Raw genomic sequence first — 25,506 nt, 5'->3', positions numbered from 1 at the left:
TATATATATATATATATATATATATATATGAAAAGGTCAACAAAGTTAGGCAATTTTGTGAAGCTGTGCACGCAAACAACTCAAAGCCAAAAACATAAATAATAGGCCGTGAAGCCACTAATGTTAACATCTCTCTATTTTAATTTGAGCTAGATGATATCCTGTGCGATGCATGGATATTTTATAATTTTATTTTGAAATAATTTCTTGCTATTCTTTATGATCTCTATATAACCTTGAACCTTGTGTTATGAATTTTGAAGAATTAGCTTCAATTATATTATATTTGTAAAAAAAAAAAAAAAAAAACAGCTTCTGTAATCCAGCAAGAAGATGTGTCTAGCAGGAAGTTAACCACAACCATCTTTATAAAGAAAAATGAAAGGGTGAAATTTGAACATTTTGTTCCACTTATTAACAAAACCGTAATGATTTGTCTATAATGATTTTTCAGCCTCCTTGAAGTTTCCCTTATACATTAATTATGGCTAAACATTAGTAAGAAATATACCTTTTGCCACTAATACCAAGTCTTACATACCAAGAACTAATACGAGAAAAAAAAAAAAAAAAATTCCACACATAAGGGCCATTTTTGCCATCATGGACCTTCATTCCAAGTGATGCAAATATGTCACCAATTATTTCAAGATGGCCGGCCCTTATGGTTATCAAACATAGTAGTCAAGACCTGAAAGAAAATTTTAAAAGGAAACTGGGTGAATTTTTATTTATAGATGAACTTTGTTGCAATCATGTTCAAAGTAGGATAACTATTAAATTCCTAGAAAATCTCATTTAGTGAAGAGAAGCAGCTTTAGAGACCAAATTTGGTAGTATTTTTTTCAAAAATATTCAAAGAATATCATATGATAAGTTGTAGCTTAGTTCTAATTGAAGCTAATTCATCATCGGGAACAACATAAAAAAAATGTAATTGTTTAAGCAACAATGCCAGTTATGTTTGGATGACTAGTGTAGCATGCATGAATTTTTGTTATTAGGTTGCTAGTCCAATGGGGGTCAATTAATTGGGCTTTCTACGCATATTTTGGTTGGACTAGCCTATTGACTAATCCAATGCAAATGCTCTCACCAGTACTTCTATGTTATAGCATCCAATCCACAGTCATTGGGTCTACTACTTGAGTTTACACTGCAAGCGGCGTAATGTTTATTGAACTCATATATGTAAATGACATGATCCGCATTAAGACAAAAATGACACAATTTTTTACATTTTTTTGATAATAAACAATATACAGTTTGACAAATAGGGTAAATTTTGACATATTGGGCCACAAGGATAAATTGTTTGGGTTGTTCTTAGAGATCCAAATGGCGGAAATGCCAAAAAGGTTATATATGTATAATGCATTGGGTGCAAACAACACCCTCTTTGCCATTTTAGCATGAAATTTGCTTATACTTAATGGTACTCTGGTAGTATTATTTATTTATTTATTTATTGCTAAGTGAATAAAAGACATAGGTAGATAAATTCTACAAACATGAGCCCAAACAGACCTGGGGGTTGAGCCCAAACCACCTAAAAATAAGTTAATGAAAGACGAATGACATTTTTTTTTTTTTTATTTGTAAGTACAGGATGCCTTAAAAAAGTAAACAAGTGTACAAGTAATTGAAAGTACGTTCAATTACTTTTGTCTTCTGGTTCTGGGTTATCCCAAGTCTCAAGCCTAGAGAGTGATAGTGACACGTTAATATTTAATATAAACTTAGTAACTTTTTCATCAATGAAGCAAGACGGTAAACATCACCATGCAGCTGCAGGTACTCCCAACAAAATCAAACTGACTTCCTATTAAAACCTTGAACACTCGAAAATGATTTGGCTATAAATATAACAATGAATCAAGCAAGAAATTCTATTCCAAAAATATTTTTACTCTAAAATTGGATCTTATTTACATTCACAAATCTCTGGAACCAAATCTAAATTATATCCCAATTTGACAAGCAAAATAGATGTCCTGTCAAACCATTCTCAATAACCATTTCCTCGCTGCAAATTTCGTGGCCATTCTCTCATCTTCTAAGAGTTCAAAAACTCTCCAAAAAGAGCTTCTCATCTATTTCAGGAACAATTTGAACTGTTGTATCAATACATTCTATTCAATTGTAGTCTCTGTCCTTCTCGGTACCCACATTTGTTTTGACTACCCATGGCCTTTCCTCAAGTGCTTCTTGTAACTCTCGCTTGATGATCTATGAAATTTTTGAGAACATGCTGAGGCTTAAGAAGTTGCAAACTTTCATTTTTCCCCTGATAAGATATTTCAAACTCCCTAGCTGGGTATTGCATATCCCAAGTTACTGTCAATCCCATCCAAAGGCCATTATTGTTGACCTCCATTTTCATGTCCAAACGAACTTGATCTTCCATTCTCACTTTCATTACCATAAATCAAGCACAAATCCGAATGTTCCTGCAAAATGTCATTTTTAAACGAAAGCTACAAAAAATTATCCAGTTCATTGATTATTATAGAATCAATATAATCATATATTCTTCATCTCATGTTACCCAAAAAACACTCAGTTTACTAAATGAATACAGAAGTAATATCATTTCATCAAAGGGGAAAAATATACAAGTTTGTATGCTATGCTTTGGGGTGCTCTTTAGTGATAACTAGAGGAAAACCCTTTATCTAAGTAAAATTACTAATGGGATAGAATGGCACCTTGATATAAGCTTCCCAAAGCTAAACATCAGCTGCCACAGTGCCACTGTTTTGCAAATTTCATCCCAAGAAAAGCCATTCTAATTGAGGAGACTTGTAATGCCTGTATACTCTTTCATCAAGCTCATTATTGGCAAAGGATTGATCATTCTCTTCACCTAAAAGAACCACACCAATATATACAAGTTAGTGTAATGACTTGAACTTTGTTGCTTTGCTCTACTTTCTCCTCCTCTGTCTTCACCGCCCCCCACCCTCCTTTACAACTATACCATTTTATCTTATAAACCTTAAATTTCACAAACAGTTCAAAATCATGGCAGAGCCTCACTAGATGTTTCTGCTTTATCATATTTATATTAGATATCTTTGCATATATACCATCTATTAACAAACAAATGATATAATTGCCCATATTTGTGTACATAATGCCACAGATGTCTTTCATTCTAAGTGACACCTGAATAACAAAAGTATAAGAATATTGTACACAACTCAGACATTATCTTCATGATCTAATAGGTCATTTTTTATTTTTTATTTCTTTATTTTTATGGTAAGTCATTTCCTGATAATCCTTGCCTGAACTGAATTGAAATCTGACTCTCAGTTTTTTTAAACACCATTATATTGAGAACTACATAAAACACACAAATAACCTAAACCAGAAAATCATGCCACTCAATTTGGGTACAGAAGCAAAGGTAATTAGTATACAAAAGGGTCCCTTAATTAAGATCATGTCTAGCCTATTGAACTACAAGAAATCAGAGAGAAGCGCGTACCACATAGCTAGTGCAAAAGAACAAGATTTATTTCAACTTCAAATAGAAGCAGATACAGCTTCATGTTAAGTGTTAACTTGTCTTAAATCATGATTACAAATAGATCAGAGACAGGGCTCCTCCACCTTCCATATCACTGACTTGCTAACATGATTACAAATGCGTATGCAACAAACAATATTAAAGACTTGTAATAAGAAAATTGAAAAGGGAATTATTCAGGATGGAAAAAATTGGGATCTTAGAAAGGGCACCCCCTTCTTTTTGCTCTGAGAAAGGGAATTACGGAAGGACAAGAAAATATATTAGATAAAATAACGTCTTTTTATCTACAATTTTGCAAATACTTGATCTGATACTTTGAACAAAATCAGACATAAAAATGGAAAATGCACTTCAATTTATCATACATATAAACCACGTATATCAGCATACTAAAGTAAGAAAGAAAATAAGTAGTTAAATGCACTTCAGTTTAACGTCCATATATATATATATATATATATTGATAGAATTTAATGTCCATATTTGTTCAATCATCAAATTCCAAGCAGCCTAAAACAAAGATCCTTGCTTCAATTAATAAAGTTAATTTCACATGGGAAGAGAACCTACCTTACAGCCTACAATATCTGCCAATTCATCTTCTGCTCAAACCAATTCACTTGAAACCCATATTCCTTTTTAATGCAGAGATTTCTCAATGCAAAGAAGCAGAAAACTAAGATAACCAAGCTAAGTTAAATTTCCAATAGAAGATGATGCAGGGATCATCTATAATGAAGTTTGAAATCTCAATTTCCTTTCCCACCTGAAACACAATAAGAATGCCTCTTGCTGCTCTTGCAATCGTCCTTTTCAGCATCTTCAAAACAAAAAAGAAACATAAGAGAAGGGCTATAGGATCCCCTTACTTAACCATCTATAATGCTAAAAAGGCCAGTTGAAAATATGTTTACAGGATCTGAGAATGTCATAGTGGAGATACAAGCTGAAGTCCATTTTGACCAGCCAAATCTGAAACAAATACAAAGAAAATTACAAAATGTCATGCCCTTACGCGTAAAACAAAAACAAATTAGGACATCCAGACTCCAAACCCAAAACAACATGCATGTATATATCTCAAGTATCACTGCATTACTCTTCCCAAGAGCCACGTATTATTGGCTACCATGCGATTGGGGTTTCCTGTTTTTGATCTGACACATGGAAAGTATTGAATTTTAATCAAGTTCAAGTCATGGGATTCCAAATCTTGCAAAATTATGTGATTGATGTTTCCTATTTTCAGATATGTTCAATACTATCACTAAATGTCATCCTTTGTTGAGAAGCACATTTTCTTGGATGACTTCCTGACTTTGATCTTTTGAAAATGTTGTTTTTCTTTATGCTGGAAACAATGACTAATAATATTAAAAAATAGATAAATAAAAAAAGGGGTACATTTGCTTCTTTGTTGTTTGTTATAATTGGGCTTACAAATATACTATTTCTCATCAAGAATCTGTCTTTCTTAGTGTAATAAAATAGGATGGTTCATGGTTGATACATAAACAGGTGTGTATGATATAGAGAACCTACTATAATTTGATGCCCCTCAAATGAATATTATCATTTAGAATCATACGCATAATTGTAACGACCCAGTTAAAAAAAGAAAAAAGGGGGTTAAGGTCAGATTTTTTTAGCTCCCACGTGCCCCACCTAACCCCACTACCCATCATTCTCAACCACTCATTTTCACACTATTCATTTTCTCTCTTGGCCGTCTCTTTCACTTCACTTCTTTTCTTTCTTTTTTTTCATTCTCTCATACGCTCCTCTCTACTCTCATCTTCTCCACTGGCACTTCCACACCACCACCACCATTTCCACCATCATTTTCCGGCAAGATAACCGGAAATTTTTTGGGGAACCTGTAAACATCTTCACATCTTTTTTTGAGGTAAAAATTTCTCATCTTTTTTGTGGGTTTTGCACTTTTGCTTGAGGTTATTTTTATATAAGCTTTAATAATGTTACCCATGTGATTTATGAGCATTGAAAGTGATATTTATGTGTTTTTATGTATGGGTTTTGTATTGGTGGAATTATTTGATGAGTGGGTATATATTTTGTGCTATTGATGACTACTTAAGGTCAACCACTCATTTCCACACTATCCATTCTCTCTTGGCCGGCTCTTTCACTTCACTTCTTTTCTTTCTTTTTTTTCATTCTCTCATACGCTCCTCTCTACTCTCATCTTCTCCACCGGCACTTCCACACCACCACCACCATTTCCACCATCATTTTCTGGCAAGATAACTGGAAATTTTTTTGGGAACCCATAAACATCTTCACATCCTTTTTTTGAGGTAAAAATTTCTCATCTTTTTGGTGGGTTTTGCACTTTTGCTTGAGCTTATTTTTATATAAGCTTTAATAATGTTACTCATGTGATTTATGAGCATTGGAAGTGATATTTATGTGTTTTTATGTATGAGTTTTGTATTGGTGGAATTATTTGATGAGTGGGTATATATTTTGTGCTATTGATGACTACTTAAGGTTTATGTATGGTGAAAAATTTAGGGGTTTTAAGTTATAACATGTGATGGTTGGTAAATTTAATTTTTTCATTGCCATTGGGTTTATTTGGAGTTAGTTGAAGTTCTAAGTTTCTTATCTTGGAGGATATATTGATTTTGCTTTTATGGGTCTCTTAATGATGTAGTGTAAATTTTATGGAAGCTAGTCATAATGTTGGAGATGATATTAAATAGGTTAACTTTGTAAATTGGAGTTTATGCCTTGTGAATCTAATTGTTGAGAAACTTTGGAAGTAGAATATATTATTATTGATGAGGTTAAATACAAGGTTTGCCTAATTAAGTGATTATTTGGCAATTCTTAAATTGTGGCTAGATGCAATTTCAAGCTCTATGCTTATTGTGATAGGTTTACTTGGTATTGTTTAGGTTCTAGCTAATTTCCTTGGAGCTTGGAGAATTAGGATTTTGCGATTGTAAGGTAAGTAGCTTTTTAATGGGTATTTTTGGAAAATAACCATGTCTTATAAATATTGTTTTTGAGTCAAACACATTTTGGAAAATGATATATATGGATATATGCTTTCTTAAATGTATTGTGTTGTGACCCTTACTATATATGAAAAATGCATCATATTTGGTATTGCATTTGGGGAAATGCATGAATTGTTGATATGGAAAAATGAGCATCATTTATTTAATCTTTGATAAGAAAATCATTGATTTTATGGTGTATTGAAAAATTTAAAGATGCTTATCTTGTCTTGTATTATTTGAGAAATTGTTAGAAAATCTTTTGACAAGAATGAAATTTGAAAACCTTACAAACTTTGTAGAAGTTAGATTATTTAAGGTTTTCTAAAACTACTTGGATATGAACTATGTGTTTCAAAGTAAGGTAACCTGTGAGTTTATGTGATTTTAGCCCTATGCCATGTGTGATTTCTCGGTGATCACCCGATTTGGTTTCAGTAGTCTTTGTGACAACGGAATCAAATCCAGGTCAGTGTCCTTTCACTTTGGATGATGCGTTCTTCCCTGCTGTCCATGGGGGGAAGAGGTTCCTTGATTGTGTGTGGGTGAGGTTGTTGCCCATGGGGCCAAGAGACCACATGCAAGAGAGGTCCTATTTGACGCGCTCTCTCTGCTGCCCATGGGGGGAGAGAAAAACCTTGAGGGTATGGGTGAGGTTGCTATCCATAAGGCCAAGAGTCTGCATACCAAAGAGGATAATATCATGCCAGTTGTGAATGGGTGGATCCCCTGACCAGTTTATGTGGTAGTGTGGCAGATTTGTGATAATTTATCTTATGTTAGATATTATGGTTTTAGAAATTATATTGTTGATGCTCACATATTATAGTATATAGTTTCAAGGTATTTACTTTGAGAAACTTTGTGTTTCATTATGTAATCATTCTTGTCATATTATTATTATTGAAGATGAAACTTGCATTTCCCCCCCTCCCATTAAATATGCTACTTACTGGGCTCTGTCTCATTCCATTATTTTATAAACTTTTCAGAGTAGGCAACAATCTTTTGAGACAGCTTTTTGGGTGGCTAATAGTAGTTAGACTAACTACTGATTGATGCTGAACTTTTGTAATGGATATATTAGATGGTGTACATTTTAGACTAGGTTTGACTCATTCTTTTATGTATTATAGTGGTTATGACTATATTCCTACTAATGGGACAAGCTGTTGATATGTAATTGTTTATTCAGACCTCTATTCTTTTGTGGCCAATGGTCCTTGTAATTAATGCTTAAAGCTCTCACTTACTTTGTGAGTATATTCTATGGGATTATTATGATAATTCTTGATGTTGGCACTTGATAGGATTTATGTGGATTGAATTGTCAAAAAAATGAAAAAATTTACTGGTATTTGAGACGTCTTTCTCATGCTTTGGACCCTTCGAGGTTTGGGGTGTGACAATAATACTTAGATAAACAATAAATATCTTCTAGTATGTAATTCAGATTCCGGATACATGTGCTAACTTGAAAAGTTTTGAATTTCTCAAAAATCAAATCAACAAGTAAAATTATAAATATTGAGTGGAAAGAAGAATAAGAATCACCAACTGCAAAAATGTTCTTTCTATTTTCTTTTTTTATCTTCTTTGAATGGATCAAGTCATTAAAATTGTCCAATAGACCTTAAAAAAAACTTATTCCAAGCCCTCAGCCTGCAAAGACAAATAAAGACTTTTACATTGATAGTAGAGAGTGAAAAGATCATGTAAATGCCAATAAAATGAAAAATTTGCACGCTAAAAAAAACTGCAAGTTCTTAGACTACAACATTTACAAGATCATGTAAATCAACGTTCTTGAATTACTGGGGAAAGCTCTCAATGCTGAAACAAGAAACATACCAATCATCAAATTGGGGTCTTCATCGTCAAAATCTACATTGCATCTCCATCAGAAACCTCTTCACTCTATGCAACAATAATCTGTGACAACTCAGAACAGATTAATTTCTATATGAAAGAAGCATACGGATGCAGTGTAAAGAACAACAAATTTTCTAAAGATACAAGATTGGATATAAGAATACTAGACATAATATCAGTGGTTACATTTCTCATTATATTGCCTTCTCAAATGTTTGCATCTATGGCTTAGAGCATCTCTATCATGATAAGACCAATGTCCCATTGAACAGTCCAATTGATAAAATTACAATTACTTAAATACAAAAAACAAAAATAAATGAAAATAAAAAGACCATCAAGAACAAACCAATCAAGAGTCTTCCCATTCTCTCCCACAGTGGAAACTGATTGGAATTGAAAGCAAAATCACAATATGCTCCAAGACAATAAATTAAGAATTTCAACTAACTCCAAATAAACCCAGTAGTAATGGAAAAATTAGTTTTACTAACTACCACATATGTTATAACTCAAAACCCCTAAATTTCCGACATAAATAAACCTTAGATAGCCACCATTAGCACAACCATAAACCCACTCATGAAATAATTCCACCAATACAAAACCCATACATATAAACACATAAATATCTCTTCCAAAGTTCATAAATCATATGGGTATCCTTATCAAAGCTTAGATAAAAATAACCTTAAACAAGAGCATAAAACCTATAAAAAGATATTAGAACTTTTACCTCATATAAAATATGTGAAGTACACCGGTGGGAGAGGATGAAAGAGTGAAGAGAGTGTTTGAGGGAAAAATGAAAAAGAAGAATTTGCTAATTTGTAAAGTGATAGTGTGAGATGAGCGGTGGATATTATGGGGGGAAGGTGGGGCACGCGTGACACAAAATAAAAAATCAGACCTTCACTTTTCTTTTCTTGTTTTTTAAACAAAGAAAACTGAAACAACGTTCCAAAACTGAAACTGAAAAATCAGGCCTTACTTTTCTTTGTCTTGTTTCTCTTTTTTAAAGGCTGGGCCACTGACGATGATCGGTGCCTGTTAATGTCTTGAGAGATACAATTGCATTCTACATGGACTCCTATCCTTTTAACGATAGGAGCAATTTCTTTGGATGAAGGATCATGAGGGAAAGCAGTTTTACAGTGTATCTGAACATGATTCCGATCAGTTAGTTGCAAGTCCCGAAATAGTTCCTGAAATGAGCTCTGAGGTCTGCAAGAAAAACATAGATGCCCAAAGCTCCAATCTATTTCAATGAATTTTCTTTCAAACATTCGTTCACTACCATTGATGGAAACGAAGACACAATAATCAAAATCACGATAATCTTGTATTCCAAAAGCAACGCAGAGAGCAATTGTTGGAAATTCAGGACCAATCGAGAATTCTATTAAATTTCCATCCCTTTGATGGTTGAACCAATTTGGAATATCATTCTCATCTCCTATTAACTCAAAACTATATTCACAAAGGCGGTTTTGCCAAATTGGAAGCATTGTAAATGAGCGTGGAAGCATTATCATGTGGCTTGTTACACCTAAACATGGTGGTAGATTTGGTGGAAGTGGCTGCATGCAATTAGCAAATTCAACAAGTTACATCTTAGCAAATCATGTAGTATTTGTGAAGATAACACAAATAGTTTCTTAATATCTTTAAGAGAGAGATATACCTGAAAGAATGATTGTAAATCCAGCGAGCGGCAACCTTCTACATCTACACGTCTTATACTATGCGGAAGCCCTAGGATTTCCCGCAACTTATTGCAATATCTAATAATAAGCTATGTAATCTCTCACATCTGCTCATGCTTTTTGGGAGGGTGAGAACTTTGCTTCTGTGGATTTCTAACTCCTCCAGTGTGAGGGGGCAACAACAATTCAATATAAATTCTATTTCTGAGCAAATTTCATAGCGAAAAAGACGTAGTCTTTTCAACATTGGAAAAACATATTTGGAAGAGCAACCAAGAGGGTTGCACACTGGCTGTCTATCAATCTCCACATTCTTTGGAAATATGAAATTTCCAGTAAGTTCAAGGCTCTCTATATGTTGTAAATTATAGATGCTACCCGGAAGATGTGCCTTTCCTGAATTCGATGATATAGTTAAGCCCTTAAGCCCAATCAAATTCCCAAATGACGGAGGCAATTCATTAGTATAGTTCCCCTGAAGATCTAAATATTCAACACCTTTCATTTCGTGCAAGATATTTGGGAACTTCTTAATCCTCTCACATCCTTCCAGATTAAAAGATTTAAGAGATTTCATCGTGAGACAGTTCGGAAGAGTTTCAAGTTTATCGCAACTGCCAAGGTCCCACACTTTAAGCTTATCAAGACGCCCCACGGAGTCATCAATCTCAACTAAATTTTTACACCCTTCAAGTTTCAATAGCGTTATGTTTGGGGTCATTGATAAGTCAGGTATTTTCATCATCAGCTTGCACCATCTGAAGTCCACATATGTCACGGATACAAAATTCTGTAAAAAAAAAAAAATTGAAAGTTAGAACATGGTTTAATCTTTAAAGAAGTATATATAAATAAATTAAAAATTAAAAAATTTGAAAAAATAATAATTTATAAATGCTAATGATCTTACCTGCTTGAATGGTTCCTTTAATTGGTTTAAAGGCATGTTGAGCACAATCAGCTTTTTAGGGAAAAAATTAGATGGCCACGAAGAAAATGGATATTCACGCCAATCAAGCAAGCTTAATCCATTGGGAAGACATTCAAGGGGTCCATTGCAACAATGTACATTACGAATCAAAAGCAATCTAAGATTTTTCATCTTACAAAATTGTGCCTTTATTTGCACCTTTACTTGTTCTAATTTAGGCGGCCACAATATTATGCTTCGAATTTTATCTGAACCCTAGTTGAACAATAGGGTAAGTGAATCACCAAAAAATATAATAGTTAATAAACTTTAAACAGAAATAATATTCAGAATAAATAAATAAATAAAAAGGGAAAAAAGTGTAATACATCTCTCATGTGAAGTAAAGGGAGTAAGTGTATCAAAATAACATACATACCATATCTTTAGTTAATACATCAAGAGCTTCCTTATAACACCTTAGTCTACTACGTTCCTCAGGCTTTAGTGGTGCTTCTTGTCGAACAATGTCCATACCCATTTGTTGTAATAAGTCGTGCATCGACAAATAATAATTATCTTGATCAATAGTCAAGAGACACTTATCAATAAGATTTCGAATACCATATACTGGGTTTAAACCACAAGCTTTCAGTACATCCTTAATCATATTATAACTCATGTCATATCCCTTGAAGAAACATGCAATATCAAGGAAAATATTCTTTTCATTTTCGGGTAATCCTTCATAACTTCTTTTTAGTATATTTTGAATATCTTTAGGAGGATTTTTTTTATAACAATCTAACGCATCATCCCATTCATGTATAGTTTTCTCACACAAATCACGACCCATTACTTTTAGAGCTAGAGGAAGGCCTTTGGCATAACTTATAGCTTGTTTCTCGAGTTCCAAATAATCTTCAAGGACTTCGTTTCTTGGGAAGGCATGCTTACGAAAGATTTCAATAGCTTCATCTTCATCTAATTCCTTAACCCCATAGTCATAGGTTGAAAGACCATTTCGATTAACTAGCAAGCTTTTATATCTTGTTGTCAGAATGATTCTACTTCCAAATGCAAAGCCTTCACATTGTCCGAGCAATGTTTCTATCTGGTCGACATTATCCACGTCATCAAGAATGATAAGAACCTTTTTTAGGCGAAGAATTCTATCTATCCTTGTGATTACTTCATATAGAGTACTCACCCTCAAGTTCTTATCCTCTGAGATACCCTTAAGAAGTGCCTCTTGTAAACGTATTTTGCCTTCCTCTGTCTTTGACCACTCTCTAACATTCTCTACAAAACTTTTTGCTTTGAAATGATTTGAAAAGCTATTATAGATAGCTTTTGCAATTGTAGTTTTGCCTATTCCACCAAGGCCAGTGATCCCTACCATGCGAACATCATTTGATTCAATATCTAAAAGTTTTGTTAGGGCCTCTATGTGAGAATTTATTCCAACCAGCTGCATTGTAGCAACATTTGATGGCATTTGAATGAATTCGAAATTTAAGATCTCTTCAACAATTTTTTGCACAAGTTCAGATTCATTGCAACTGTCATTCACAGAGCATTTAATTAACACATGTAACGAGTTGGACCATAAGAAAAAAAAATAACATAAACTGAATGCAAGATGTTTGTTGGGTTAAGTCTCCCTAACAATGTTTAATTTTTACATCATAGTTGAAGTGTTGTTAGATGAAGTAAGCGACATGTAACTCATAGATTGAAATTTTTTTATTGAATTCACTTTTTTTGGGTAGCAATTAGCTTTTGGGATGAAGTTGCATTAAAAGTCCACTTAGATGACGACATATAATCTTACTAGATCTCACTACGTGCCTAGAAAAAATGCATTAAGTTTTTTTTTTTTTCTTTTAAAATTTTCCAAATATTATGAGGGGTGAAATTCCTAATTAATAATGGAAAGCAATCTATAATTAAGTTCTTTTATTTCCATATTTAATCTATAGCTAACAAGCTTAGTATAAAAGATTCTTCTCAAAATTTAAAAAAAAAAAAAAAAAAAAAAGCTTAGTATAAACGATATGACAAGAACATATTACTTTCATAATTTAGTAAAATTTAAAGAGAAAATAAAAGCTAACAATTAATTCTAGTTGTTGTTTAATTAACAATAAAATTTAATGGACATCACAAAACAATTAAAACTCTTGAAGATCAACAAATAGGAGTACGTAGTACTATACAAATACCTGTTTTTGTCGTCCCAACCAGAAATATTGGCTGCTTCACTTAAAGCGTCCCTCCACCTTTGTACCTTTGTCTTATCTTCAATTTTTTTTTCAAGCTCAGTCAGTTCGTTTCCAAAATCCCCTATTTGCTTACGAACTTCAGATGGATCTACTTGATAGAAAACTGGTAGCACTTTTTTGCTACACTCAATAATTTTTGCAAGTTCATCCAAACACCAACCAGAGGATGCATAGTTTTTAGAAAATACAATTATTGATGCACTTGAGTTTTCAATGACTTTGAGAAGCTCTTCAGAAATGTTTTCTCCCCTAGGGAGATTATCATCAATGAAGGTTTGAATACCTTGTTGAGTCAAAGCCTTATGTAAATGACTTACAAAACCATGGCGAACATCTTCACCTCAAAAACTCAAGAAAACATCAAAGTTCTTGAGTTGGTGAGATGAGGCCATTGGGATTTATGAGCTGAAAGATGAAAAAAGTTGAAAGTAGGAGGAGAAGAAAAGCTGTGAAAGATGCGTCAATATAAAGTGAGGAAAGTGAACAGGAAGAGGGTGAGTGAATGGATGCAAGAGGCTAGACTGTATTGTAGTCTTGCTTTCAAAAAATGACACGCATTTTACATTAATTGCAATTTTATCATAAAAGTAAAAAGTTTCTGAGTAAAGCCCAAAATAACTCTTTGAACTTTCAACGAACCATACCGGGGTCATTGTGGTCAATCAAACTACGTGAAAGACGTAGATGTCCCTCTTCCTCGCAATCTTATACAGCTGTTCCACTAACTTTAAATCATGTTGTTTAAAAGCTTTGCTTAAGCCTTCAACTATTGAAGGTTTAAGTATTGTAAATCTTTGTAACCAAAAAAAAAAAAAAAAAAAAAACTTTAAATCATGTTAAAGTTTCTCCGACTTTGTTAAAGTTAGTGGAAGACTGAAACTTTAAGAATTTTTTATAGTCTTCCGAATATGAAACAATATTTTAAAGTTTCGTTCACCTATTAGCGGTGGTCCAGGAGGATTAGACTAGAGCCTTTAAATGATAATGTAAAAAAGAAAAAAGGAAAAGAGTAAGGCGTAAATAAGGGGATTAGATTGGTGTTGCCTTTGTTTTCTTTGTAGTGTCTCTTTTCTTTGAAAAATAAACTTATAACTTTTCTGCACCAAGAACAAAAAAAAAATGATATTTCTACTATATTTTCACTACAATTTTAAATGACATATTTTTATGGGTGATTATTAATAGGAGTGTCAATTCAGGAATTTGGGTTAACGTGTCGGGTTCGAGTAGTGTCGAGATAGGAGTATTCGATTAAATAACTCAATTTGAATCTAATCCATTTAATAACTGTGTCATGATCTTTTAACCCTAATCCGGCCTGTTAATAAGTTGGGTTGACCTGACTCAACCCACCTAACACGCTTAATAAACGGGTTATGTTGGATTGACGCGAATGTGACACAAGTCACACAACCCATTTCAATCTACTTAATATTAAATATAATATCCATCTAGAAATAATTTTTTTCTTACATCCCAAAAATAGTTCATACACTTTAATTCTTCAACCCATTTAAAGTGTTTGTTTATTTAATAAGTCGATATTTGAAAAACTAATCTACTGAGAAAGGGTCCGGATGCAAACAAGCTGAGACATTTCTTAATTTATGTGGTCATGCTTTCGGTGCGACAGTAACTTATTAAACTTTCTAGGTGTCATACATATGTTTTAATTTTACATTGCTATATCACGGAAGTTTCTGGGTTAAAATTGTACGCTATAGTCAATTCAATAGCCATGTATTGAGGACATTAAATAGCTTCACTAAAAAAATATACAAATAAAATTTTTCATATTTTGTAATATTTTTTAATGTTCAAAAGTTATATAAAAGAAAGGAAAATAAAGAAGAAAATGTTTTAATGGAAGAGAAAAAAATACAGGCAATTATATGACGTAGTATGTGCTAGGGTCTTGATTATAAAGCAGCTTATTTCTTTTTTTATTTTTATTTTCCTACTTTCTATAAATCTCACGTATATCTTTTACTTATTTTATTTACCTTTTAACTTTTATCTATAATGTATTCAACAAAAATCTAAATAAGTTGTTTCCAAACAAACTCTTAAATTCATATAGCTAGCTCTTTTTATAATAATTTATTATTTTCTGAAAAAATGAGTAAATAAATAATCACATTTGGAAATAATTATAAAATAAACGTCATGATTCAATATTTTATAAAATAAAAGTCTAAAGTTTAAAATGCACAACTATATGACTTCAAATTGTTACAATTTAATCATCGTATGAGTTTGACGAAAACAATAGAAGCTGTACATGAGGTTTATAAAACCATATCCATGTTAACTATAAATTGAAAAATTATTAGTTTACTTTCTACTACACATGTAAAACTTGCATGATTATAGACTATATAAATATATACAATATTGTACAGATTTATACTAAAACATTATATTGTACACACTGTCGTGCAATTGTGTACAATTTACATTAGTAGCAGATGAAATTTAAACCAACAAATTGTCCTTATAAATTTTACTCATTTTTAGTCTACAGAGAGAACAATAAAGCATCCGAAGATATTTTTCAAGTCTTGACATAGAGTGGTGTGGCCTGCAATTGACTGACTCAAGGTCAAGGTGTTAAATTGTGGTCTTGGTGCATGCAATTTCTCAAAATCAGGACCACATATATTTGATGTATGGGCATAATAGCCAAATACCACAGTTTCGAAAAATATGTATCAATTTATCACTGTTTGTGAAAAAAATAAAGGATCTACCACATTTTTAAAACTCCAGTTTGTGAAACTCAAGTTTGCAAATGGAACTCAAGTTTTCCTTAGAAAATTTTTAACACGTATTTTTATAGCATTCAAACATATATTCCTATAACATTGAAAACTGAACAAAAATATTTAGATACTGCTACCAGATAGGCCCTAGCTGCCTGACTATCTCCACTCACTCGGTTATTATCAGTAGTTATTAAATTCGAAATATAAAAATAAAAAAAAATAAAAAAAGTTTGTAAAATAAATTGTAGCGTGACTTTAACATTTTCCTTTTAATTTAGGATAAGTAACGTTATCCATCACAAGAGTCTTCTAGTTTTTCCTAATTCAGGTATAGTAGTTTTTATGGAAATTTTCATGCTCTCTCACATACGTGGACCCCACCACTTCCAAAAGAAAAAATTCCAATGTGCCAAATCTCCCTGAACATCCATTAAAAGTCCATTAAAAGTTCAGTGCCCGTAGATTTATTTTACTGTATATCAATATGCCAGTTAAAAAAGCAAAAAATTAAACTTTGATCCATTTTTCTTAAATATAAAATTATATTCTTCCCAAACATTACATTCAGTAATGAGAAATAAAAATATATATATTTTGCATTCAAAGCCACCTTGTGCGTCGAATTACGTACAACTGAAAATAATACTTTACATGAAATCATAGAGGATTCTAGCATTTTACCCCTAATTTTGAAAAAAAATTAGCAACATGCCCTTATTTGCAAACTATATAGGAGCATGCCCCTGTTTCGATACTCGATTATCCTAAAATCGAGTTCAATTAAATACTCGATTTGTAGAAAATCGAGTTATGCCCGATCAAACTTAAAAAAAAAATATAAAAAAAAAAAAAAAATTTCCATGAAACTCGAGTTTCAGGAAATCGAGTTCCATGCAAAAAAAAATTTTATAAGTGTGATTGTTCTATATTCAAGGAGCCCTATAGTGGCGTTTTTAAGCCCTATAGTGACGTTTTAAAGCCCTATAGCGGCGTTTTCCTGCAAATTTTTTTAGAACTGTGATTGGCCCATATTCAGGGTGCCCTATAGTGGCGTTTTTAAGCCCTATAATGACGTTTTAAGGCCCTATAGCGGCGATTTTCTGCAAAAATTTTTTATGTGTAATCGCTTTGTTCTGGGTGCCATAGTGATGTTTTTAGGCGCTATAGTGATGTTTTAAGGCGCTATAGTGACGTTTTAGAGCCCTATAGCGGCGTTTTCTTGCAAAAAATTTTTATAAACCATACCAAGTTCAAGGGGCCCTATAGTGGCGTTTTTAAGCCCTATAGTGACGTTTTAAAGCCCTATAGCGGCGTTTTGGAACTCGACTTCCCTAAAATCGAGTTCCATGCTTGTTTTTTTTTTTTTTTAGTTTTATTTGAAATAACTCGATTTTCTACAAATCGAGTATTTTAATGAAACTCGATTTTAAGGTAATCGAGTATCGAAACAGGGGCATATCCCTATATAGTTTCGAAAAAGGGGTATATTGCTAAATTTTTTAAAAATTAAGGGCAAAAGGCTAGAATCTCCTGAAATCATAGGTAATTCATATTATCAACATGCAATTTCAAGAAAATGATTTTTTTTTTATTTTAAAAAAAAAATTGGTATCTAAATCTCTTTGAGTATCTGATTATTATATCGGACATATGCATTCCCTATCCCACACACACACCAAGTAATCATTACAAATGATTATTTTATTAACTTATTTAAGTCTCCAAAAACTGAAAATATTTAAATTCAATGGACTAAAATGACAATTATTCAAAGTTAATGAACTGAAATGACAATATTTAAACATTGTGGACTAAGATGACAATTGATAAAAGTTAATGGACTAAAATAACAATTGGTGAAAGTAATAGGATATAAAGCAGATTTTTGCCTTGAATTTTCTTTTAAAAAATGGCTAAAATACGTGCTTAGACTTTGAAGTTTACCAAGTGCTATCAATCCCTAAAGTCATTAGTTTAGCTTGATTGGTTTTTTTTAATGGAAATTTTAGCTTGGTTTTGATTTGATGAAAACCATTTCAAATGGATTTGGCTTTGATCTTTGATCTTCTGTAGGTCTTTTTTTTTTTTAATGTGTAATTCGTTAATATTAAAAATATTATCATGTTGCTATTAAATGACTAAATGTTATGGCATTGTTCAATCAGCCGCATAGAAAATGAGAATAATATTTATTAACAGAATGATCCTTTCTTCTCAAAAAAAAACAGAATGATCCTTAATTATTTTTGAAACATTAACCACCAATAATGCTCATTTGAAACTTTAAAACTTCAAAGTCAAAAGGTGCTCACCCTATAAACTTTAATTTCTAAAGATGCCTAGAAAATCAACTCGATCCTCCTAGGCGCTGGGTATTGGATCTCAGGTCATGGGCCTTCCAAGCCTATGGGGTTGACATGAATGGCTAATGGACCTGTTCAAACCCACCTGCTTAATTCATCAGATTATATAACTTATAATCGAACTTAAACTTGACAATAACTTTATTGTTATGAAAACTTAAAAACGTACCATTTAAATAATTTATTGATGACATAGCGATTAATTTTTAATTTTTTTAGAAAGTTTGCAATTATGGAAGATATAAGAAGAAAATATAATCCGATGATAGATTTGTCAAAATTTACCTCTAATAAAAAAAAATATTGAATAAGATTATAGCGTCCCAATTGGATAGTTTATTTTTTACAATCTTATTTTACTATTTAGTTTATTTTTGCTACAATTTATGGGTCCCACTTTACTTTTTGATACTACTCATAGGTCCCACTGTACTATTTAAGCTAACTTTTACCTTTATTTATAGTACTTTCAGCAAAAAGTTTTCAATTTCACTAAAATAAGTGGATCCCAAACAGTTGTGAGAATAGATTACAAAGACGCTATTTATATAATTTTTTTTTTTTGAGTGTTATTTATTTATTTATATACATTCTAATTGAAGAAGAAGAAAACTCTGAAACTAATTTCAAGATTATTGGGAAAGTTCGTCACACTTAATTGCCAATAAGAGTAATATCACACGTGTTCTATTTTTAATAACAAACTACTGAGCTCATTACACTTAAGTGCTGCGACACCGTTTCATTAAATCCTTTAGCAAATCTATAGCAAAACAGTGCCGTATCAACGAAATTCATTAATTCATTAAAACAGAAAATTAGTTAAGTTGATAGAAAACGATGAGGAAGCAAGCAGTGACATGAAGAGGCTAGAGAGGCATGTGATTGTGGCAATTTGGTGTATTCAAGAAAACTATCACACAAATGCTTGAGGGTGTAATTGAAGTTTTTGTGCCCCCAAGTCCTTCATTGTACGTATAATCACTCTCAGTTGAAAGGTAAGCATTTGAGATAGATGATAATAGGTTACGTTGTAAATAAGTAAGTGTTGACCAGTTCCTTGCTGTATGTTACGGTCATCTGTTGTGTAGGTGAAAACAGTGGGAAGGAGAGGAAGAAGCAGAAGTATATATAAGCAAGAGAAAGCAACAACGAGGAAGTGTTGAAGAAACCATTGCACAGGTTTTTGGGTTCATGACTTAGAAAGAAATCCACGACAACCTTTATAGAAGAAAATGTTTGGTTGGTTTTAAACTTGGTTTTAAATCTTGTAATAAGATCCAATGTCTTTTTCCTTGGCCTGAGTCTTCTTCGGATATATAATAAACTAGTCGCTAACCCGTGCGATGCACGGGAAATGTATTGAGCATAATATATAATTTAATCTTTGTTTATTTTACTACAACACCAAAATTGAATTTGTAAAATAAAATCATATAGCTAAAACATTTGTTAACAGCTATACGTTTCAGACATTTATTAAACTATATTATTATTATTATTATCAACTTAACAGTATTTTAATATATGATATCAACATGCTTCAAGAAAATGTCCAACACTGAAAACAATTTCGAAAACAAACTCAACTAAACAATTTGATGAATAAATATATTACAATCTATAATATAAGCCAAGAAATAAACTTTGAAACCAATATGAACAAAATCCACGTCAAACAAAACCATTTCGATCATTAAGAATATGACTCACTAAAGTCATGAAAAACACAGAATTCATTACAAAAAAAAAAAAAAAAAAAAAAAAAAAAAGCATCTTTAGTCTTTATAGATTTTGCCTAAGTATCCAGATACGATGACACATACTCACACAAAAAGAGACATAAACACGGACAATTAAAGAAAAAATAAGAAAAACAAAAGAGACGTAAACACGGACAATTAAAGAAAAAATATAGGGAAAAAAAGTTAGGAATAGAAATATAAGATAAAGATGGGTTACCCTCAAAAAGAATAATCCATGGATATTCATTGAAATCTTCTAGATAATTTCTGATAATAGAAAAAATAAAACCCAAAAGTTATGATGTTAAAACTTCCAAAAGGCCAAAAAAAAAAATTTTTTAAATCAGAAGATTCAAAGCTTCAAAAGTATTGAAATAAAACAATATATATATATATATATATAATTACGCAATAGAGAAATACAATAGAAAGAAGGGAATCCATGATTATAGCTTTTCCACTTATGTATTGGACTCCTCTCCTTCTTCGGTCAATGCATCAAGGTTAGGGTTATTTGATTTGTTCAATAAAAATTTGAAGATTTAATTAAAAGATTCAGGCCTAGCAATTAAATAAACAAAACAACAATTGACAAACTTATAAGAAAAAGCAACAAATCTATAATTTTTATTGAACAAATCAAATAACCCTAACCTTGATGCATTGACCAAAGAAGGAGAGGAGTCCAATACATAAGTGGAATATGTGAATTGTGAAGCATGAGCCGCCCTCAAAAAAAATCTTGAAGAAAAATAAGTTTTAAGGAGAAAATTGTGTTGCGGCAAAAATAAGTTTTTGGGGCTTAGGTTTTCTTCGCAAGCAATTCTTAAATAGGAGAGAGTAGAGGCGGTGGGAGAGTGTCCTTATTTGGCTAGAAGTCTAATTTGTATTGGAAAAGAAAAACAGTGATGAGGTGGAAAATTTAATTTAATTTACATTTAATTTAAATATTGTGCTGACGTAGAAAATTGTGGGAGTTTCAAAAGATTCGGTTTTATATATATATATAGACTAACAAAAAATTGTTTGAAAAATGTCAAACTAGTAACGTTAGCGTCAAGAATGCATGGATGCCTATCCAATGCAAATACTTTTGAATAACTTAAAGATGCATTTTCAACACTGCTCTCTTAAGGGTCTGTTTGGTTGAAAGGGGAGAAAAGTAGGAAAATAGAAAATGGTGAGAGGATAGAAAAAATTTTATTTTATTTTCTTTTTGTTTAATTTGGTTGAAAATTGAAAAGTAGAGGGATAAAAAAAATGAGTTTGAGTAAATATACTCATATATCCTTATTAAAGAATAATGCATAATCAAAAAAAAAAAAAAAAAACTCATTCCCATTTAGTTTTCTCTCCATTTTCTGGAGAAAACTTTTTGGTGGGTCCAGAGAAAAAACATATTTGGACCCCACCATTTATCTTCTTTCCTTCACACCCAACCAAACACATTTCAAAAAAAAATTCTTCCCATTTTCTCTCCAAAGTTTTCCATTTACCATGTTTCACATCCAAACAAACACACCCTAAATTAAAGCTTCTTAATTAATATTTTCTTTTTAGCATTTATTTGGTAGTTAAGATTTGAAAAAAAGATATTATCTCTTGTATCTATGACTAAGAGTATACTATCTTAAAAAAGCATTATACTATATACTATATATAGTATAATAGTATATAGTATAAATTGGGAATATATTTAAATGGATTTTTTTAATATTAATTAAATAATATTTATTTGATTTTCTATATTTTTTTTTTTTAGCTAAAACCCCTTTCTTATTACATTTCGAGATATAAAATTTCTAATTAATTTTTTTGTATTTTACACTCCGTTTATTTTTATGTAAAATATTTTTAGAAGTAAAATATTTTTAGGAAAATATTTTTCATTTTATAGTGTTTGGTCGTGTACATGAAAATGATGTGTCAAATATTTAACAACAATTTCATCACACAAAGATCATAATACCATAACTAAACCCCCCCCCCCCCCCACCCCAAAAAAAAAAAAAAAAAAAAACTAGATTTGAATATCATAACCCCCAACTCATATCAAACAACCAAAATCAAAATCATCAAAGAAAAAAATGAATCTCACACAACCAAATCAACACCAAAAAACCATATTGTTCTTCCCAAAATGGGAGCATTTAGAAATCGTTGGTTAATGTCAAAATGACCAACTAGCACATGAAATAAACCCCATTCCATAGATGTTGACAATGATGGTAATCTACCCATTATCACCACTATTGTTAACTCTATTGATGTTGGGTCCCATTCTCAGTGTGTGGCAATGGCGACTCCAGGAATTTTATCCAGGGTATTTCTTAAGAAGCATAATTTTTCCCAGTGGGGGCTCTAGGAATTTTTCCCAAATGCATTGTTGTTTAGTTGTTTCATTAATTTGTTTGTCTTTTATAAACCATAATTTGTTATATTGTTGTTTCATTAATTATAAATTTATTAATTGTTGTTTAACCTAATATAATTTAATTTATTTGTCTTTTATAATGTATTGGTTAATTAAATTATTAATTATTTTTTATTAGTTGCTTTCCCCAATTAATTATTGGTTAATTAATATCCCAAACAAACAAAATTAATTAGTTCAACTAATTACTGTGGTTGTTTGATACTTGGAATATCACACTATTACTTAACCAAAAAAAAAAAAAAAAAAGTCAATAAATTGTGTAGCACAAAAATTTATAGACCATATAGCTTAAGTCCAAGTCTAAAAAAGAGTGATTCATTATATATTTTATAACCATTAGTTGAACTAATCAACTAGCACATAGCACATAGTCATATTTATTAATTATTAGTTGCACACTTGCACTAGCACTAGCACTAATACAAGCACATAGCACACTTGCACTACCCTGCCCCAATGGCCCATGGCTCCAATCACAAGACTAGAGCCAATCAGATAAAGCCAATTTATTATATCTCACCAAATGACACCGACACCAACACCAACACTAAAAGACAATTAATCCAACACTTTACACCATCAATCCATCACCAACACCGGATAATTCAGCAAAAAAAAAAAAAAAAACACCAACACCGGATAAAGCCAAAAACAAGGTAAATATTAATAAAGAGAAATTGAGATGAAGAAAGAGAGAGACTGACTGACAGACAGAGATGAAGAAAGAGAGACTGAGATAGAGATGAAATACCTTGAGGTTAAAGGAGCAGGGAGACTTGAGGCTGAGGGGTGGCACTAACGGGACTCAAGTAGCACATCGAGGCGAGGAAGACCGATCCAATCTCCTTCTTCGATCTGGCAATCTCCTTTTCCGATCTGTTGGTTCTGGCGTCTTGCCATTTTGGAGCTCAGTATATTGGGTTTATGGGTTAGGATTTTAGACTTTAGGTTAGGATTCTTTCTTTCTTTCAAGCACCGTCCGTTGGTTTCTGAGAATCTGATCAGTATATTGGAATTTTTTTTTTTTTTTTTTTTTTTAAGAATCTATGGGTTTGCTACTGTAATTTGTTGGGTTTGCTTTACCTTGTTTTTTTCTTTAGATTGGGTTTGCTTTACCAATTGATGTTGGGCTTTTTTTCCTGGTGGGCTTGCTCTATTACAATTTTTTTTTTAAGATTTTAGTTCAAATTTTTTTTGGGGTTTTTTTTTTTTTTTTGGGCTACTTGAAAGTAGAACAAATAATTATTATTATTTTTTTTTATTTGAGGGTTCCTAATTTTGATTGAGGGTGTTCCTATATATATATTTTTTTAAAGGGTAAACAAATAAAAAAATTTATTTTTATATATAATTTTCTTTTTTCAGTTCAGGGTGTTCCAAGGAACACCCTGGGACCAACGTGGCGTCGCCACTGGTGTGTGGAGGTTAAAAAAGCACAAAAGAGAATTCCTTTTGGTTAAAAGCTGAAGAAAATGATTAGCAATCGGTCTCATTAATACTTCAAATAACTGATTAGAATGATAAGTATATTTCTAGCATAGATCTTAGATCTCAGAGTCAATGATGGGTGGGAGAGAGGGATTAGAGGTGGCTGGGCTATGGAGAGGAAACTGAGAGGGAGAGAGAGCATGGGAGGGTGAGAGCTGATAGGTATTGGGGTGAGAGTTGATAGGCATTCTGATCTGGGTTTTCGGCCGTCAGATGCAGTGGCAATGGCTTGAACCGAAAGAGCTTGAACCAAGAGATATCCAGTGGTTTGAGAGAGAGACAAATCCAGGGGCTCTAACGGGTTTGAGAGAGAGAAAACTTGTTTGAAAAAAAAATTACTTGTTTTTGGGGCAAATTATAAATACAACTAAATTTATTGTTTTTGAGCAAATTTCAACTAAATTTTATTTGTATTTTTTTTGAATTATTTCAGTTTAAATCAAAATTCTTCAGTTTTTTTATTATTTAAGAGAAACTAGAATTATTTTAGTATTTGAATTATTTGTTTTTGTTTTTGATACATTAAAATTTTTTGTTTTATTTTTTATTAATTTATATGCTGACGTGACAATTTTTAAATGTCGAAAAAAATTTTATAATATTATTTTAATAGTTACATCAACATTTATTGTGCCAGTAGTACACTCTGTTTGTCACGTAGGACTGTTAGTAGGTTGACAACAAGGACCAAAGTGAAAATGATTTTCTGTTTTCAGGGTCTGAGGTAGGCGGAAAATCAATTTAAGAACCAAAATGAGAATTGACCCAAAATATAGAGACCAAATGTGTATTTTTTTCCATAATTTTATGATAAAAAATTACAAATTAAATTTATACTGAGACTCACAATTCATATAAGAGAGAGGAAGTACATATATGGTACTCACGAAGTATTCAATAATTTTCCTAGATTTTGTTTTACTCTGTGACAATTAGTGCTATCTTTATTTAACTTCAATTGCAATGATGCTTCTTTTTTGTTTTACTGAAAGTCATATGCAATTTGAAGAGCCAAGGATAAATGTTATGTTAATGGAAAATTGTATTGATGCAGCATGTAACTTTTTTTTTTTTTTTTTGGCTCAATGGCAATTAGTGTTGCCTCTGTATAACTTCAAGTGAGTTGATGCTTCCTTATTTTCTTTATTGAAGTCATCTATAATTTCTGGAGCCAAGGATAAATGTAATATTTTATGGAAAATTGCCTTGATGTAATATACATACATACATACATACATACATATATATATATATATATATGTATGTGTATCATTTATTGTTGCTAAGATTCTATTGCACCACCTCATTGCCATATTATTAATCACGAAATTATTATTATCTTTTTTTACAAAAATATATAAAGTGATTATT

At 31.7% G+C, this 25,506-nt stretch overlaps 2 protein-coding genes and 1 long non-coding RNA gene across 53 annotated transcripts in view; 2 read left to right on the top strand and 1 right to left on the bottom strand.

The window, feature by feature from the left end:
• The window catches only part of LOC126724117 (G-type lectin S-receptor-like serine/threonine-protein kinase LECRK1), an 85,757-nt gene that overhangs the window by 7,925 nt on the left and 52,326 nt on the right, over positions 1–25,506 (top strand). The gene's annotated exons all lie outside the window — the stretch shown is intronic.
• The window catches only part of LOC126724115 (disease resistance protein Roq1-like), a 140,349-nt gene that overhangs the window by 101,256 nt on the left and 13,587 nt on the right, over positions 1–25,506 (bottom strand). For 5 of the 50 annotated variants that reach the window (XM_050428368.1, XM_050428394.1, XM_050428397.1 and 2 more), the window contains one exon: positions 1,807–1,832. The exons of 9 other annotated variants lie outside the window; for them this stretch is intronic. Coding sequence is in view for 8 of the 41 variants with exons in the window: in XM_050428411.1 (XP_050284368.1) it covers positions 8,477–8,496; positions 9,428–9,985 (578 nt within the window). In the remaining 33 variants the exon portion in view is untranslated. Of the gene's footprint in view, positions 1–1,806; positions 2,451–2,708; positions 2,867–4,108; positions 4,359–4,407; positions 4,511–8,118; positions 8,227–8,415; positions 8,497–9,427; positions 9,986–25,506 lie in introns of those variants that run through there. 36 more of the 50 variants (XM_050428408.1, XM_050428382.1, XM_050428363.1 and 33 more) reach the window with 21 other exon arrangements.
• On the top strand, positions 5,172–7,851 carry LOC126724122 (uncharacterized). 2 transcript variants are annotated; one of them, XR_007654623.1, is made up of 2 exons: positions 5,172–5,444; positions 6,460–7,851. It is a non-coding gene; the product is annotated as an uncharacterized LOC126724122 (long non-coding RNA). The 2 variants fall into 2 exon arrangements; XR_007654624.1 differs by lacking the exon at positions 5,172–5,444 and adding an exon at positions 5,477–5,856.

This window comes from Quercus robur, chromosome 4 (assembly GCF_932294415.1).
Source record: "Quercus robur chromosome 4, dhQueRobu3.1, whole genome shotgun sequence".
In the NCBI taxonomy this organism is placed as follows: Eukaryota; Viridiplantae; Streptophyta; class Magnoliopsida; order Fagales; family Fagaceae; genus Quercus; species Quercus robur.
The sequence above is the reverse complement of the archived record's forward strand: the minus strand, read 5'-3'. Positions and strand labels throughout refer to the sequence as shown.